Source organism: Eleutherodactylus coqui, chromosome 1, assembly GCF_035609145.1.
Source record: "Eleutherodactylus coqui strain aEleCoq1 chromosome 1, aEleCoq1.hap1, whole genome shotgun sequence".
Lineage (NCBI taxonomy): Eukaryota > Metazoa > Chordata > Amphibia > Anura > Eleutherodactylidae > Eleutherodactylus > Eleutherodactylus coqui.
The window spans coordinates 98,642,105-98,661,921 of NC_089837.1; the positions used below are offsets into that span (position 1 = coordinate 98,642,105).

A 19,817-nucleotide genomic window follows, 5' to 3' on the forward strand; every position below is an offset into this window, starting at 1 on the left:
TCTTCTATTTATTCTCTTTCACTGGTCATTAAAATCTGTCCATTATATTCCCGAATTCTTAATTTGATCACTTGATTGTGACAGGCCAATCATTGTTCATGAGACGTCTAAAAGAGGACATCAATTAGATTGTAATGAGAAGGAAATTACTGCTAGAATAAAAATGGCTGGGAATATAATGACCTGAGAGAATTGGAGTGACCCATTGTAAGATTATACCTAGAGCCTCAGAAGCCTTTAACCTGTTGATGTTTCGGGAGCGTACATGTACCCCTCCCAGCGTTGGGGTTTTTATGGAGTGGCTGAGCTGTTATGTGCGCAATGAATGGCACATGACTGCTCACTGCCTCTTCTGGGTTCAGTGCGGCGGGCACTGGGTCTGCAACGCTGGACAGGGAATCACTTGGATAGGTGAGCATTCAGTTTTGCTTCCTTTATAAGCCCTTTAAAAAAATGTATATCCTGTAAGACCCCTTTAATTATATGAAGGTGTTGAAACATAAACAATGTGCTTTGGTTATGATGTTCGTTTGCTTCATTGACTATGGCAGTGCCCTGCATTAAGGGAGAAAGTGAAAATTCCTACTCGGCAATAGCCATATTTCATTCACAACAGTAAGCTGTTGCTATTTCACTATGATCCAGCTTTATCCTGCCAAAGCAGGAAGTCGATGTGCCTTGTAGCTAAAAAGGCCATTATGAATTAATAGATATATTGGGCCTATATCTAAAAGTTACATAGTAACATGTAAGACCGAAAAAAGACACATGTCCATCCAGTTCAGCCTATTAACCCCCAATGTTGATCCAGAAGAAAAAAAATCCCAAACGTAGTAGATAGTCTTACAATTCAACAGATTTATCATTCAGCAGAGCTATTGTGATAAACCTGCAGTATTTCAAGACTTAAGTTTAGCTGACTGGACACCATCAAGAAGGATACGGAAATGGACATCAGGCAATTAAAAGCAGTGGTGGAGAGGACTGACCTACAGAGTATGCAAGAGTCGGACACGAATAAATGTAAATAAGACCCATTATGTGGTGGGAAAAATAATCCATCATAGGTAGGCACTATGTTATTACATGTACGGCCATTGTGGCTTTCAGTGCAAGCAGTTTGGATGAGATTTGAAGGAATCATCCACACGCTGCAGAAAAAAAACTGCATAAATTGATCTGTGGTGCGTATTTTACAGCTGCAGCAGTCCAACTAGAATTTCAACCTTTGCAATGCAAGGGGTGAAATCTGCCATGGATTGGCAGCATTTCCGAAGCAAAATCTGCTTAAAAAAACATCATTTGCTGCGTTTTTCACTGCTGCAGATCTCACCCAATGTGGTCATTCTCTATGGGATTTTCTGCAAGGAAAATTTGCATCATTTACAGTACGTGGTGTGTAATTTGTGCTATGGATCTGCTGCAGAATGTCCACGACACTCCGCAGCAAATAGAACTTTCTAATGTTAAAATCCCATCCTACAAAATTCGCAAGTTCATGCTTTGCAATGAAAAAGAGGCCCCAGAGGTAAACATAGAAGATAAAAAAAAAAACACGCAGAAAGATGGGATATGTTGCAATTTTTTTTTTCTTTAACATCGCATGAGTGAAAACATCGCAAATGTGAAGGAAACCATTGAAAATCGTTGGTTTCATAATTTCAATTTCACTGCATGTTTCATGGGTGCAGCGATACCAAATATGTATTTTTCTTTTATTGTAAATATGGCAATTTTTTTTTAATTATTTTTTTTAATAACTATTAAAACTTTTTACTCTTATTTTTGCATTTTCTTTTAGTCCTCCTAGGGGACCACCACATTCAATGCTTTGATCGCTCCTGTAGTATGGCGTGTTTGGCGTCCTGCTCCCTCTGTGAATTCTTTCCCTGCCGCGATCTACTTAGATCGCGGCAGGGAAGGGGTTAACCCCCCCCCCCTGCTGTTGCAGCGGGACACCGGCTTAGACTGACAGCCGGCTCCGACTGACAGCCGGCTCCCGCTGCGGGATAGCGCGGGATCATATGTGAACCCACGCTATCTCCAGGACGTAAGTTTACGTCCTGTTGCGGGAAGTACTCCGCTCCCAGGACATAAACTTACGCCCTGCAGCGGGAATGGGTTAAAGAAAATCTGTGTTATCCATAGCAACCAATCACAGCGCAGCTTTTTCATTTTACCTTAGCAGTATTTACATTTCAATATACAGCAAAACACGGATTAGATTTTTAAAAAGTAACAATTCCACACCGGTAACAAGATACTGTCCATATGATGTTTGTTTTGGACTTCATGCAAGAAAAAAAATTGCCTGTGACCTAGCACTTGTTTCAGGAAGGGGCACACCGAGGTGGTGTGTGAAAGACTTCTAAAGCGACCCATGCTCCTCTGAGAAAGATAGAACAATACCTTTGCAGTGCCATCGATTGGAAGGCAGCATTCCTGCAAATCAATGTCCATCCCTTTATAACGATAGTTGGGAATTGAAAGGGAAGCAGTACCAGGTTCTTGAGAAGGAGAAAGAGGTACAGCACGAAATGACTCTACCCACAAAGAGCAGAGGAGAAAGAGGTACAGCAAGAAATGACTCTACCCACAAAGAGCAGAGGAGAAAGAGGTACAGCAAGAAATGACTCTACCCACAAAGAACAGAGGAGAAAGAGGTACAGCAAGAAATGACTCTACCCACAAAGAACAGAGGAGAAAGAGGTACAGCATGAAATGACTCTACCCACAAAGAGCAGAGGAGGAAGAGGTACAGCATGAAATGACTCTACCCACAAAGAGCAGAGGAGGAAGAGGTACAGCAAGAAATGACTCTACCCACAAAGAACAGAGGAGAAAGAGGTACAGCAAGAAATGACTCTACCCACAAAGAACAGAGGAGAAAGAGGTACAGCAAGAAATGACTCTACCCACAAAGAACAGAGGAGAAAGAGGTACAGCATGAAATGACTCTACCCACAAAGAGCAGAGGAGGAAGAGGTACAGCAAGAAATGACTCTGCCCACAAAGAACAGAGCAGAGGAGAAAGAGGTACAACAAGAAATGACTCTACCCACAAAGAACAGAGTAGAGGAGAAAGAGGCACAGCAAGAAATGACTCTACCCACAAAGAACAGAGCAGAGGAGAAAAAGGCACAGCAAGAAATGACTCTACCCACAAAGAGCAGAGGAGAAAGAGGCACAGCAAGAAATGACTCTACCCACAAAGAACAGAGCAGAGGAGAAAAAGGCACAGCAAGAAATGACTCTACCCACAAAGAGCAGAGGAGAAAGAGGCACAGCAAGAAATGACTCTACCCACAAACAGAGGAGAAAGAGGTACAGCAAGAAATGACTCTACCCACAAAGAGAGCAGAGGAGAAAGAGGCACAGCAAGAAATGACTCTACCCACAAACAGAGGAGAAAGAGGTACAGCAAGAAATGACTCTACCCACAAAGAGAGCAGAGGAGAAAGAGGCACAGCAAGAAATGACTCTACCCACAAACAGAGGAAAAAGAGGTACAGCAAGAAATGACTCTACCCACAGAGAGCAGAGGAGAAAGAGGCACAGCAAGAAATGACTCTACCCACAAACAGAGGAAAAAGAGGTACAGCAAGAAATGACTCTACCCACAAAGAGAGCAGAGGAGAAAGAGGCACAGCAAGAAATGACTCTACCCACAAACAGAGGAGAAAGAGGTACAGCAAGAAATGACTCTACCCACAAAGAGAGCAGAGGAGAAAGAGGCACAGCAAGAAATGACTCTACCCACAAACAGAGGAAAAAGAGGTACAGCAAGAAATGACTGTGCCCACAAAGAGCAGAGGAGAAAGAGGTACAGCAAGAAATGACTACCCCCCAAAGAACTGTATAGTAAGCACACACAGTCCTCTTGAATGGAGAAATAGAAGTGCTTTTGTGAAGAAGAAAAGGAGAGTGGTGGTTGTGGGGGGGATTCCCTATTGAGAGGAACAGAGGCTGCTGTCTGCAGACCTGACACCTCACCAGAGGTGTGTTGTCTTCCAGGTGCACAAATCAAAGATGTGTCTGATAGGCTGTCAAGACTCTTCAGTCTTACAGAACACCACCCATTCCTAATAATACATGTAGGGTCAAATGATACTGCAAAAAGGACCTTGCAACTATCTGCAGAGACTTTGAAGACCTTGGAAAGAAGGTGAAGGAACTAGGAGCAGAGTGGTCTTCTCATCCATCCTCCCAGTGGATGGCCATGGAATAAGAAGATGGAACAGGATTTTAGAGGTGAGCAACTGGCTACGTTGATGGTGCCGTCAGCAAAGATTTGGTTTTCTAGACCATGGATTGAATTACCTATATGATGGACTGCTTGCTATAGACTGGTTGCACCTTACAAAAACATGTAAGCATATATTTGGTGGGTGCCTTGCTTCACTCATTAGGAGAGCTTTAAACTAGAATATGGGAAGGTAAGTGAAAGGCCAGGTAAAAATATACAGCTAATTAATACAATTGAGAACCTGGCTCTTAGAAGTGGAACAAAGACAAAAAATTCTGAAGGAAAGTAGAGGAGCAAGAGACACCGATCACAAACTAAAATGTTTCTTCACCAATGCACAGAGCATGGGAAACAAACAAGGAGAATTGGAGCTCCTAATGCAGGAAGAGAAATATGATGTTATAGACACCATGGAAACCTGGTGCTATGATACAAGTGATTGGAATACAAGGCTGGAAGGGTACAACTTATTTATAAGAAACAGATGTAATAAAAGGGGAGGAGGTATTGTATGTTAGGAAAACATTCATCTCCACTGAGATTCAAGCTTCAGAGCATGGTAGTTCTGTAGAAACTGTTTGGGTAAGAATACAAGGAGAGAACAGAAAGGACACCATTGTAGGCATTTACTATAGGCCACCTGAACAAGCAGAAGATATGGATGAACTCTTTCTACATGAGATGGCCAATCTTTCAAAAAAGCACAACATAGTGATCATTGGAGATTTTAATTATCCAGACATTTGTTGGGAATCTCTCTCAGGTAAAAGTAATAGATTCAACAAATTCTTATCCGCTCTTGCTGACAACTTTATCTTCCAAAAAGTAGAAGAGAACACAAGGATATCTGCTATCTTGGATCTAATTCTTACCAACAGGCAGGAAATGGTTGAGGAAGTAAGGGTGACTGGGACCTTAGGAGGCAGTGATAATCCTTGAATTCTGGATAAAAAGGGGAGGAAGACCTGAGAAAACTGAGACCTCCAGGTTAGATTTCAGAAAGGCAGATTTTAAACTCAGAAGGAGGGTAGGAAGAATCCATTGGCTGGATGTTCTTAAGGACAGAAATGTCCAAGAAGGTTGGGGAATATTGCGAAATGAGATTCTCAAGGTACAATCTTTAACAATCTCTAAAAGAAGGAAGAATGGGAAGCATTTAAAGAGACCAGGATGGATGAATACAGAACTTGCACACGTTAGAAATGAAGAAAAATATGTTTATCAAATGGAATGAGGGGGGAATATCTAAAGAAGAATATAATGCAGTCTGCAGAAACTGTGGGGCAAGTGTCAGAAAAGCTAAAGATGATAATGAACTGATGCTTGCAACACAGGTCAAAAGCAATAATAAAAGGATTTGGGGGGTATGTCAAAAGCAAAAGAAAAAGTTAAAGATGCTATAGGATGCTTACAAGATGAAAATGGTGAACTGGTTAGGAATGATGTTGAGAAGGCCGAACTTTTAAATTCCTTTTTTGCATCTATTTTTTTCTCAGAAAGTAGATGAAACATCAACTGATCTTCCCTGTGCTATTGGGGGAATAAAAGAATGCAGGCTGTCCATAGGCAGAGAGATGGTGAGGGAACACATAGCTAGCTTAAACGAATTCAAGTCTCAAGGTCCAGATGAATTACATCCTAGAATATTAAAGGAAGCAGTGGAGGTAATTGCTGAACCACTCGTCATAATCTTTGAAAATTCCTGGAGAACAGGAGAAATCTCAGAAGATAGGGACAACATTTGCCCTTTTCCAATCTTCAAAAAAGGGAAGAAGGTAGATCCAGGAAACTGCAGGCCTGTGAGCCTGACTTCTATACCGGGAAAGATCTTTGAACAAATTATTAAACAGCATGTATACAAGTACTTGGATAAAAATGGAGTAATTAACCAGAGCCAGCATGGGTTTGTAACAAACAAGTCATGCCGGACGAATCTAATTTCCTTCTATGACAGAATCACCAACTGGGTTGATCAGGAAAATGTGGTGGATATAGTATATCTTGACTTTAGTAAAGCATTTGACAACATATCTCATCCCATACTTATTGAGAAAAATGATCAAATATGGGATTGACAAGGCAACTGTTAGGTGGATTCACAACTGGCTGAGTGACCGTACTCAAAGAGTGGTCATAAATGGCTGCACATCCAAGTGGAAGAATGTATCAAGTGGGGTACCACAAGGCTCTGTCCTAGGCCCAGTGTTGTTCAACATTTTTATAAATGATCTGGAGAAGGGAATTGATGGGAAACTGATCAAATTTGCTGACGACACAAAGCTAGGTGGGATAGCTAACACTAGGGAGTTCTCCTTCGATGGAAGCCTTCAAACAGAGGCTGGGCAAGTATCTGTCTGGGATGATTTAGTGGATCCTGCATTGCGCAGGGGGTTGGACCCGATGACCCAGGAGGTCCCTTCCAACTCTACCATTCTGTGAAAAGCCAGTAAACTATACACAGACAGCTGTTTCAGGGTGTTTGCCCCTCATCAGTGTGCAGTAGGTTTCTGGCTTGGCTAGTGAGGGGCCTATGAAGTAAGTCGGGAAGGGTATTATCTCTCCTTATAAGTCTCCTCCTAGGTGCTCTTGCAAGTTTCCAGTTGTGACACAGTGTATAAAAAAAAAAAAAAAAAAAAAAAGCTAGTACTTAAATCTAGTTGTACGAATGCTGCTGCACACTTTTACTTTGACTGCTCCAAGTAAAGCGCCCCATTGTTTTAGACCAGACTGTACATTAAGCTATGGTTATTCAAATTATTTACAGATGGAGCATCGTGGTTTGGAGCTGCTTTGCTGCCTCAGGGCTTGGCAGTCTTGCAGTCATAGAAGGAACAATGAGTTCTAAGGTGGATCAGAACATTCTGCAGGTGAATGTAAGGACAGCAGTACACGACCTCAAGCTGGAGACTGAGTGATGCAACAAGGCAAGGACCTGCAGCAACAATAAGCGACTAAAGAATGGCTGAAGAGTTGTGGTTTGGAACAGCAAAGTCAGAGTCCAGACCTTTAAGGGGCTGTTCCAGAATAGTTACAACCTATTCATAGGATAGGTCATAAAAGTCTAACTGGTGTGGGTTTCCCTGCTGAGACCCCCAGAGAACAGTGGTCTCATGCCCCCCTCATCTCATCACTGCACCAACCAGCAGTGATGTCAGATTGAATGGAGCAGCAATCACACAAGCACGGCATTGTTCTATTCATTTCTACAGGACTGACAAAAATAGTCAAAGTATAAGGTCGCCTGCACACGGCACAGCCGGATTCCGTATGCAGAATACACCCCTGACCGTGGCTGGTGACCTCGTGGACCTGTCGGTCTTTTTCTGTACTGTGGCTGGTCCAGACAGCTTGCTGTCGTACATACGCAGTACAGATTTTTCCACACAGTCACTAGGCGATGGCGCAGGTCCCGCGGCCTTTAATGGAAGCCATCCGCGCGGACACGGCATGCTGTGATTTTTCCTCCGCACGCGGAAACCGCAATTGATTTCTGCTTGTGTGCAGGAAGAATCACTTTTCCATAGTACTGTCTACCTCTGGCAGTCCCATTGAGAATGAATGCAGTAGTGCGATGCATACATAACCACTGCTGGATTCAATCTCCCTGCGTGGGGATGGGGGGGGGGGGGGGATGTGCAATGATTGCACAGAAAGGAAGAAATTAGCAGGATCCCCACACTTAACATTTTATCAAACTTTCCTATGGAAAAAAAAAGTTTATTTTAGTACAACCTATTTCACCGCATTGAGATGCTGTGGCATGATCTATAAAGGGCTGTGCAAATCAGGCATCCCAGAAATATTGCTGAACTGAATAACATTTGTAGAAAAGAATAGCCAGCATTTCATCCTTAAAGTTATGGTGCTTATAGCTGCTGCCAGGTTCCCTTCAACATCACGCAAATCTTATTCGCAGCGACAGAATTTTTGGTGGAGGAGACGGCTGCTAAAGGGGGAATCAGGTGGTTATTATATTCAACTATTCACCTAGTTTTTTGTCTTTTAGTCTCGCTGCACTTTAGTGGTTCAGAAAACGTGCTCAATAAAATACAAGAACTGTAAAACGGTGTGTTTTTAGTTTAGTTCGATTCTTTTTGTCTACAAGTATGACTTGGATTACTAATATAATGCGATGTGTTATCCATGTAGCAATCCAGGTAACTCCCAAGGGATCACTCACTTATATTTTTCTTGCCATTCACTAATAAAACCTGCTGTAACTATATGTTTTTTAATAAGGATACGTTCACACGTAGCAGAAATGGTACATATTTTGATGCACATCAGCCGTAGAATTCAACCAGTCAAATGAAAGGGTGAAATGTGCATTAAAAAACCATGTCAAAATCGCTACAGAAAAACGGCCCATTTTCCGCTACGTGCGAATCTATCCTATGTATTGTGCAATCCACACGGCAAGTAGATGCATGCAGATGTGATCCTTCTTTCCGGCGTGCGGATTGCACGCGCAGGAAGCAATCGCAGCATGCTCCATTTTCCTGCGGATCCCGCAGGGACGGCATTCATTGAAGTCAATGGAACCCATCCGATGCCCAGCACACCCGCAGCTGTCACAATGGCTGTGCTGCGGATCCGTGGGAATTCAAAACAAACAAACAAAAAAAAAACACCGCACATTTATCAGGCGCGTCACCTGATGCTCCCAGACGCATCTGCCGTGCTGAAGAAAACATCCGGCTGGCTCAGAGGAGACCCGCACTGGATCCGGAGAGGTAAGAAATTTTTTTTTTTAGTGCTTGCGAGAGATCGCAGATTGCGTTTTTTCCCCCCACGCGGATGCACTTTGGATCATCCTTGCGGAAAAAAAAACCGCAACCCCAACTCCCAGCCGTTTCCCCACCTCCCTAATTGATTTTAAACTTCAAATCTGCAGTGAATCTGCAAGTGTATTTAAATGTATTTTCGGATGCACTGCGGATCCGAAGCTCCCCTAGAGATGAATGGAGCCACATCCGCGTATGATCCGCGATCAAATGGAGCATGCTGCGATCAGTGTGTGGCATCCGCAAATCATTTACAATCAAATCTGCAGATGTTAAATGAAGTGCAGATGGCCCATGCTTCTCTATGGGTGGCGTGAATTGTGGATCACCCTATGGATTTTGCGAATCACATCCACCCATGGACATTGGGCCTAAATAGGAGTAATGGATATTTCTTAGAGTGAATGTAGCAATGATTTTATAGGACTCCATTCTTGTTTTAATGAATATTTCTGTAGAAACGAACGGCCATCAATAATATACAGTTATGAGAAAAGTAGAGATTAGTAGTACACAGAAGTGCTTCCAGGGTAACTCATTGGCGCGTGCTGTGATGTCAGGACAATGCGGCTTCGGCCTCCGAGTAGACTTGAAGAGCGAGCTCCAGGTAGCCGGGCCTCTGAGCCTCCATTCTTACAAACAGCTGCAAAATGAAAAAATGTAAGAGATATTACTAATGAGAAAGAAACATCCGACTGAGGATCTGCAGCATTACCTCCACTGATCTCAGTGACTTTAGTTAGGCCGGATTCACACATTTTTTGCTGGATGGGCGTTGCATATTTGCGCATGCAAGTGCGTTCTTATACTGTCTTTTGGTGCATGCAAAAAACATGCAGCGATGCTCTCAGCCATTGAAATGGCTAACCTCGCGTTCAATATATGTTCTGTCCATGCACAAATGCGTAAGGAAATAAAGCATGCTGTGTATGTTTTTTTGCGCGCCAAATACACGCATGTGAACGAACCCATTGAAATCAAGCGGTTCTCTTCTCTTCATATTATGCATCCAAATCCGACCTTAGCAGTCAAGTTCCTCTAGGGTTTGTAGACCAGAAGGACAAGTGCTTGGCTCTCTCTTACAGCCATACTGAAATTAATGGAGCGGTAGTGCACACATGACCAACACTCCATTCATTTTGGCATCTTTGGGATCCAATGATCAGACCACCACCAATCAGCTACTTATCTTCTGTGCATGGGACAACTCCCTTAAAAGTGGCCATATACCTTAGGGTTAAGCGTGTTGACCCCATATATTTTGGAGAGATCAGTTGATTATATCATGTGTGTGGGGGTGTCCTGACTCTCCCACAATGGCAGATATCAGTAAGGAATGAACAGATACGTTGGTTTCTACAAACCCACTCCTTTTGTTCTCATGGGAGATAAGCTGTTACTAGTGGTTTCTGGCAGTAGCTTATTCCTACCTCTCCACATTGCAAACACATGTGCATTCGGTAGACCTGAGTGTGCACGTGTATGGAGAATGCAGGAGACTAAATGAGCATTCATCAGACAGCTACTGAAGGTGTGCGGCGGAAAACTGCACGATTCTGGGCACCGTGTAATACCTTAATAAGTTCGCTGCCATCCACTCCCTGGGACTCCTTGGCACATGTGGTGTCTGGATGTACCATGTGATATAGTCGCACCAAACTTACCGCATCATCTAATCTAGAACGAGAAGACAGGAGACCCTTACAAGACCAATTTAAGGCTCTTCAATTCTTTTATCTCAGTAAAAATAGGTTACTAGTAGAGATGAGCGAACATACTCGCTAAGGCAAACTACTCAAGTGAGTAGTGCCTTATGCAAGTGCCTGCCCGCTCGTCTCTAAAGATTCGGTTGCCGGCGGGGAGGAACGGAGGGGAGATCTCTCTCTCACTCTCTCCGCCCCGCTCACTCCCGCAACTCACCGCTCACCCGCCCCGGCAGCCGAATCTTTAGAGACGAGCAGGCAGGTACTCGCATAAGGCACTACTCGCTCGAGTAGTTTGCCTTAGCGAGTATGCTCGCTCATCTATAGTTACTATAGATCTGCAGTACAACGCTGCACTGTACTAAGGGAGATGTACTGCTTTATGATAGGACTTACTTACCAAGAATGCAGAGAGCCAGATTGCAATAGAAGCAAGCTAAATGTCCAATGCCGACTAGTATACAGCCACCCAGCTGAGATTGGGGAGGGGTGATTGCTAACAAACATAGTCTGCACATGTGAACTGATACCAAAGATGTCAGCCACAGATAGGTGCAACATACCGTACAGGATTACAACCCCTACTGGCAAAGCAGTGGATTGCCCTGTATCACCACAGTGCGCTACACTGGCAGGGCATCCCTGGCTCCCACAGCATCTATAGCAGACTGCATAAAGAATAAAAACAAACACTACCATTCGATGATAAATGTAGGTGCTAGTCTGCACTTTGGTCAACACACATAAGCCGACGGGCCGCGGCAAGGCACCAGACGTCCGTCAAAACCTTCACTATCTCACTATTAACTAAATGAAAAAAAAAAAAAAAAAATATCACAGAGGTGAGAAAAAAACCATGTGCGAAGAAAAAAAACTCACAGAAAAAGAAGCCAAAAATGCACAATCTGATAAACTGATCTATTCTGCTAATGCAGGTAAAGGTAAGTTGTCAGTCATCCTGTACCTGTACTCCAATACTTGCTTAGAGAAAGACTGCAATCATGGTGGCTGCTTGACTTAACACTGTATTGGACAGGTATCGAATTGGTAATATAGAAATAGTCTATCATGAGCACCCAACCCACAATAGGCGCCATCTAAAAGGCATTGACTTTCACTATTGATAACCTATCCTTATCCATAGTTGACCAGTGGTGGTCCACTGGCCTGGGATCCCCACTGATCAGTGCGATCGCCAGGCCCACTGTTTTTGAGAACAGTGCTGAATGTAATAGGAACTGTGCCTTCAATACCAAGGCCACCACAACATGGACAGCGCTGTTTCTGGCACTGTCTGCACTAATAAAGGGCCGGGCAACAGCTGACTAATAGGAATCTTGAGTGGTGGCCGCTGCTGATCAACTATTGATGACTTATTCTGAAGATCGGTCATCAATAGTAAAAGTTCTGGACAACCCCCTTCCCCTTAAGTATATGGGATAACACACAGACACTTACAAGTCTCTTTGAAGCATATCTATAAGTAGCCCATCGATCTTCTTTTGAGAACACAAGTGCCACACCATACCGCCAAAGTGCCTTGTGGATCGCAATAAGTCATACTTTCCTTGTCTCTCGACGTCCTCAAAAACGTGGTTTCTGATCTACATTAAAAAAAAAAAAAAAAAAGACGCGTATGAAGATGGCACAGACAAGGTGATATCTAAGAGACGATGGACTCGAGAACTAACCCTGATGTAGTCTGCAGAGTCGGGTTCAAACTGGACAAGGCAGCGGTTGAGGAGCTCCTCATGTCGGCCCTGCTGAAATGACAGCTGAAGAGACAAATGCGAGGTCGTTAATGGTCACTTGTTACACCAGGCAGAGTCCCGAGGTCACACCCCAACGTCTTTACCTTTAAGTTTTCCTCCTTAAAGACACGCGGTGGAACCATTTTACGACCTTGACGAGGGAAATATACCTGGATCATTCGGTCTCTCTCCTCCCACGTGGCTTTCCTCAGGACACCATTCGGCTCTCTTACTACGATAAACCTTTCCTAAGGACAGCAGGAAATACAATAGTCAGCGCCTGCAAACATAAGTGGAAGGCAGCGGTCACAGCGACGACTGAAGAGGATACGCACCCGGTGGGGGGTGCTAAAGGTGATGTCTGTGAACACAAACTTAGAGGTTTCTGTGCCATCGAGGATCTCGTCCACGGTTAGCGCTTCATCTATCGGCTTGCGCTCACTGAGCATAGGTGGCATCTCCAGGTACTGCTGGGCAACCGCAACCGCTCTCTGGACTGCCTGTTGGGGAAGATTTCATATTACATGGGAAATACAGGTCATCATACAGATCACACAAATGAGTCTACCGGAGGAGAAGTCCCGAACCTACCAAGGATGCATGATCCAGATCTGCCATCGCAGCTCCTTCTTGTTAGCGGTAATGTAGTCTGGCTAAACCAGGTGGGATCCAAGCAACGGACCCCCATTAAAAAAGGGGTATTCCCATTTCTGCCAAATATGGCGACGGTGAAATTACCTGCCTATACACGTCGGCCACCAAGGACTTGGATTATGGAAATGGTTCACTTTTACGGCTATGATTAGTTACGGAAAGTGTAGAACAGCCAATTGAGCAGTTGATCCCCAACACTAGTGGCAGTGGAGAGTAGCTGAGACTTGGCTGGGGGACCAGAGGTGGGAACATTCATGGCTTCTCCCATGAATTACCTTGTTTTTTGGATTTCGTATTTACGGCGTTTGGCATGCAGAATGAATAATGTGATAACATTCTCCGGGTCTGTTTTTGTGTCGCCGCATTCCAAGAGCCAAATATGTTTCCATCGGCAACGCTCTATGACGGCTGTTTTTCTTCTTCCAGGATCAACTATATACTTCATTTATCTAAATTTTGGTAACACAATATTTTGATCCAGTTTTTTTATTCCGTCTCTTGTTAGAGGGAAGATTAACACAATCTGCCCTTCTGACATGATTTTGTGTTGTTTACAGCGTTCACTGTGCGGTATAAATAATGTTCAATTAATTCTGCGTCAGTACGATCCGGTCTACACCACATTTATACAGCTTATTTTTGCAACTTTTTCACCCTTTTTCTCTCTCGCCACATTCAGACTCCTAATATTTTTCAGCAATGGTGCTATCTGAGGGTTTTTTTGGCGGGACGAGTTGTACTTTTTAACGCTATCATTTTTTTTTATCCATAAGACTATTTTATTGCTTTCTATTATGTTTGGCGAATAGGCAAAATTAGTAATTTTCTCCATTTTTTTGCATTTTCTTTTTTCACTGCTTTTTTTTTTTTAACATACTAGAGGGGAAAAGATGGGGTTTGACCCTTTTTTGTATTTTTGCTTTTTTTTCTCCCCTTATTAGTTTTGAGCTTCATAGGCCACTATACCTGGCAGACCCAGAGGCCATCTTCAAGCCTCCATGAGCCATAACAACCTTCCAAGACTCCACAATCACATCATGAGGGTACAATAAGTGACAGAGGGAGCCTCCTCCCTCTGTCATCCCTTTTACATGCCATGGTCTTAACACATCTCCTCCACTGGGATGATTTATTGATCCTGCATTGCGCAGGGGGTTGGACCAGATGACTCTGGAGGCCCCTTCCAACTCTACCATTCTATGATTCCACCAGATACAGTTAGGGCCAGAAATATTTGGACAGTAACACAATTTTCGCGAGTTGGGCTCTGCATGCCACCGCATTGGATTTGAAATGAAGCCTCTACAACAGAATTCAAGTGCAGATTGTAACGTTTAATTTAAAGGGTTGAACAAAAATATCTGATAGAAAATGTAGGAATTGTACACATTTCTTTACAAACACTCCACATTTTAGGAGCTCAAAAGTAATTGGACAAATAAACATAACCCAAACAAAATATTTTTTTTTCAATATTTTGTTGCGAATCCTTTGGAGGCAATCACTGCCTTAAGTCTGGAACCCATGGACATCACCAAACGCTGGGTTTCCTCCTTCTTAATGCTTTGCCAGTCCTTTACAGCCGCAGCCTTCAGGTCTTGCTTGTTTGTGGGTCTTTCCGTCTGAAGTCTGGATTTGAGCAAGTGAAATGCATGCTCAATTGGGTTAAGATCTGGTGATTGACTTGGCCATTGCAGAATGTTCCACTTTTTTGCACTCATGAACTCCTTGGTAGCTTTGGCTGTATGCTTGGGGTCATTGTCCATCTGTACTGTGAAGCGCCGTCCGATCAACTTTGCAGCATTTGGCTGAATCTGGGCTGAAAGTATATCCCGGTACACTTCAGAATTCATCCGGCTACTCTTGTCTGCTGTTATGTCATCAATAAACACAAGTGACCCAGTGCCATTGAAAGCCATGCATGCCCATGCCATCACGTTGCCTCCACCATGTTTTACAGAGGATGTGGTGTGCCTTGGATCATGTGCCGTTCCCTTTCTTCTCCAAACTTTTTTCTTCCCATCATTCTGGTACAGGTTGATCTTTGTCTCATCTGTCCATAGAATACTTTTCCAGAACTGGACTGGCTTCTTGAGGTGTTTTTCGGCAAATTTAACTCTGGCCTGTCTATTTTTGGAATTGATGAATGGTTTGCATCTAGATGTGAACCCTTTGTATTTACTTTCATGGAGTCTTCTCTTTACTGTTGACTTAGAGACAGATACACCTACTTCCCTGAGAGTGTTCTGGACTTCAGTTGATGTTGTGAACGGGTTCTTCTTCACCAAAGAAAGTATGCGGCGATCATCCACCACCGTTGTCTTCCGTGGACACCCAGGCCTTTTTGAGTTCCCAAGCTCACCAGTGATTTCCTTTTTTCTCAGAATGTACCCGACTGTTGATTTTGCTACTCCAAGCATGTCTGCTATCTCTCTGATGGATTTTTTCTCAGCCTCAGGATGTTCTGCTTCACCTCAATTGAGAGTTCCTTTGACCGCATGTTGACTGGTCACAGCAACAGCTTCCAAATCCAAAACCACACACCTGGAATCAACCCCAGACCTTTTAACTACTTAATTGATTACAGGTTAATGAGGGAGACGCCTTCTGAGTTAATTGCAGCCCTTAGAGTCCATTGTCCAATTACTTTTGGTCCCTTGAAAAAGAGGAGGCTATGCATTACAGAGGTATGATTCCTAAACCCTTTCTCCGATTTGGATGTGGAAACTCTCATATTGCAGCTGGGAGTGTGCACTTTCAGCCCATATTATATATAAAATTGTATTTCTGAACATGTTTTTGTAAACAGCTAAAATAACAAAACTTGTGTCACTGTCCAAATATTTCTGGCCCTAACTGTATAACCATTGAAGTAAACGGAAGCCATCCGATCTGCAGCTGTCACTGTGGATGTGCTGCGGATCTGCAGGAAAGCAAGAGATTCAAAAACAAGAGGACATCACTGCGCATGCACTTGGCGCATCAGCCGATGCTCCCGGACACATCCGTTGTGCTAAAGAAGACGATCCAGACGGCATGGAGACCCACGCTGGAGCTGGAGAGGTAAGAAACAAACATTCTTTTCCTCTCCATGTTCGCGGGCACGCATGGATTCCACTGCGGGATTCAGCAGTGGAATCTGTGTGCAATTGGACACTAGGCCTAAGGCTGGCTGTCCATGGGAGAGTTGTCATTGCAAGATCTGCGGTGGTAAATCGCCTGCAGACCCCGCATAACACGCTTTCCATAGGCTAACTATGGAAAGCGCCGCCAGACATCCACGAGCGGAGAATCATAGCAATTCTCAGCTCGCGAGATTCAAATCGCAGCATGCCGCGATTCTCCGCAGTGAGCCTATCTATTAGATAGGCTTATTGCAGAGACCTATCAGTGCTCCTGCGGCGGAATATCACTAGCGATATTCCGTCCCGGCCATGGACAGGCAGCCTAACATGACACATTTTTAGACTGTCTAGTGTAAGTTTGCCCTGCCTACCTTTTACACAGTATTAGTAAATGAGCTCCAAGAGTAGTTTTTTTCACGGACTGCAGCATGTCCTATTCTGATGCGATTCTTGGACTAGGGTCGCTCACTGAAGTCAATGGGCACGTGAAAAAAAAAAAACACAAAAAAAGGATTGACAAGGCATGTGAGTGCCTTCCGGTTTTCCCATGCCCCCGTTGACTTCCATGGGAGTTTTAAAGGACATCAATTGGGCAACCTTCTGTTTTTTTTTTCCATGCACATGAAAAAAGTATTTCCCTCAAATGACACTCACGTGTTAAAAACACACAAACTAAACGAAAAGTGATGTAAACGCACTCACCTGTGCAAGCAAGGCCTTACGCTTTTTTTTACCTGGATCACCTGTAAATAAGTGGGCCTATACCCAGCCACTATGGAGCCGTCTCCCCCAGGTGCTACATGCTTCTGCCTCGTTCTATATTACTTCAACTGCGTACAGCGTTTGAGAAGCAGACGTCTGTGTGCGGACAGTCCGCAGCATTGTGCGCGGTGTGGACCATCTCCCGCTGTGACGCACGTTAGTAGTAGTGTGAGCGGCAGCGGCACCGCATCCTGCCAACGTACCTCCTCATACTGCTGCTGCGTCATCAGCTTGTACGTGGGCGGCTTGGAGTCCTGCTTGACCGGCTGGAACACTTTCTCCAGGTTCAGACCAGTTATCGTCTTCAAGATGCTCTGCACATCAGGATCTGCGAAGCGGGCGGGCATGGAGGGCGAGCTGGGAGCTGGCACATGGCAGAAACAGACAAAATGCATGAACGGTGCCCATCAGAACATAGCAGTCATGTAATGTAATGCCAAGTACTTGGCGGTATCCAGAGAGAACATGCACACAGCAGTACAGTCCAGCCCCATAGACATCTGTGGATGCTAACTGGGAGAGTTATGCGTCGTCCAATAAGAAACCATGGAGTGTGATCACATGACCCCGGTCTGTTGATGCCAACGCTGATGCCAACAAGGTCTGGTAGCAGAAGCGCTTGCAATGGTCTCACACTTGTCTCATGACTACTGAGGGCAATGATTGGCTGTAAGAGCGGCCAAGACCAGAGTGGTACGACGTTGCACCAGAATTACATTTTATTACCCATCTACAGGGCAGGTGATTAGTGGGGGTCTCACCACTGACCCCAAGAATTGAGAACCCATGTTCCCATTCAGCCACTGTGAGGTCACTTCTTCCATGGATGGCCCTCCATTCATTTCAGTGGGGCTGATGGAAATACTCAACTACTTGTACTTCTGTCAGCTCCATTGAAATGAATAGTGCAGTACCTCAAATGGCCACAGGGAGAAGGGAACTCCTATGCTCAGGATCGGCCAGGGTCCCAGTGGTGAGACCCTCACTGATCAGTCTTTTATCACCCACCCCTATAGATAGGTGATTACAATTCATTCTGCTACAACCCCTTCAAAGGTAGGTAACATTTTTTTTCTTTCATCCACTTATCTGTCCCACAATTTCAAGGGTATAACTTGCTGATTGGTGGAGGTCTCCCCGCCGAGACCCCCGCTATCTCCTGTCACTGTGGGTGGCCCTTCCTCCCCCGCAGTGACATCACTGTGACGGAGCGCTGGCCCCACCTGTGCAATCACCGCTCCATTCATTTCAATGGGGCTCGCGGACATACCGAAGCGGGCGCCACACGAGGTATCACAGCAGGGAATAGGAAGGGAGTGGGGTGACAGTCCTCGCTGTGGGGGTGCAGTATGGAGGATGGGGGCACAGGACCCCTATTCTTGAGATTGCCAGGGGTCTCTCTGGTCAGCAAGTTATCCCTTATGGCCAGGGAGATAAGCTGTCATTCTGGTACTGCCCCTTTAAGGCTTATTCACAACAGCAGCGGAGCGCCAATTCTGATCTGCATGGAAATATAAGATAGAAAGGTGCGTCACGCAGCGCTACTTCATCTGGTAGAGCGCCAACCGGGTGGATCCGTTATAGCGATGCGTCCAGCTCCGTCACACGGGGGTCATGTGCTGCGGGGGGCGGCCTTACAATTCAATCAAATGAAAGAGGTGAAGTCTGCTGCACATCAGCATCAAAATCTGCGCCGTGTGAATGCCATCTACAAGGGATCTGTTCAGCCAGTGGATCCCGCTCCCAGAACAGATCCCACACCACAAGAGTGAAAGAAGCTGAAGATGTTGCAACATTATTACGGATACTACTAACTCCCGCCGCAGTGACGTTTGGCGCCATCTGACAACCGCTGCGTCGCCCCAAAGCAGGGACGAACATTTTAAGGGGCCGTTCACACATTGCGGAAAAAAACCTGCAGCGGAAATGCTCACTATTAGGAGAAACCGCGCCGGTTTTCCTGCTGGACCTCCAATCTGCGGTTTTTCTGCGACCCTGCAAGGTGTGAACAATTTTTGTGTCTCCATAGAATTACAGAGGGATCTCCAATAAACCCCCTTAATCACCTTATACCCTCCTGGCAGCACTACCCACCTCCCGCACACAGGCTGCGCTGCCCGGGCACCCTCTGAGGACGAATCCTCCGTAGAAGCCATGCTATGCGAGCCGCCATGTCTCCACCGGCACATCCGCCGCAGGGAGCCTCGGGAAATGTAGTCCGGAGACGTAGAGCGCCGTGTGCGCATGCGCAGCGGCTGTGCTGCAGTGTGAGCGTTTGTACTGTGTGACCGCTAGGCACGGTGTCATCAGGAAGCACCGCCCACCAGGTCGTTAGAAGCTCCGCCTTACAGTATAGCCACACTCACAGTTCTTGGTCAGACCCACCGTAGTAGTGAACGATAGTGCCGCCCTCTACTGGTAATTCTATGCAGCTGAGAGCACTGAGTAGGGTGACATGTAGCAGCCAGCAGCCCCCAGTTGGTGGGGTTTGTACATGAAGTGAGTGCCCGCTTCACACGAGCATTGCCTATTTGCTGGCACCTGAGCGAGTGTATTGGCAGAATGAACATGCTTCTTTGTACGAGCATCGCATATTTTGCTGTAGTTTTTACGCCCTCACCATGGCATATCCATGCGCGCGGCACATAAAGACGCACCATAATTTAAATATCTTAATTAGGCTTAATGAATTCCAGATGTGTTCTTTTTCCTGCACATTTACGCAGCGTTCGTGCATCTCCTAGATCAATGGTGGTGAACCTATAGCATACAGAGCCCTCCCTGCTGGCACG

The 19,817-nt window shown here is 45.0% G+C and overlaps 1 protein-coding gene across 1 annotated transcript; it reads right to left on the bottom strand.

The window, feature by feature from the left end:
* Positions 1–9,436: 9,436 nt before the first annotated feature.
* On the bottom strand, positions 9,437–19,277 carry MRPS22 (mitochondrial ribosomal protein S22). Its single transcript, XM_066598194.1, has 8 exons — positions 19,120–19,277; positions 17,229–17,389; positions 12,820–12,984; positions 12,589–12,732; positions 12,425–12,508; positions 12,192–12,337; positions 10,605–10,707; positions 9,437–9,673 (listed from the first exon to the last, which is right to left on the bottom strand). The coding sequence occupies exons 1-8, from the start codon at positions 19,196–19,198 to the stop codon at positions 9,587–9,589; spliced, it is 969 nt and encodes a 322-aa protein (XP_066454291.1). The 5' UTR covers positions 19,199–19,277; the 3' UTR covers positions 9,437–9,586.
* Positions 19,278–19,817: the final 540 nt, after the last annotated feature.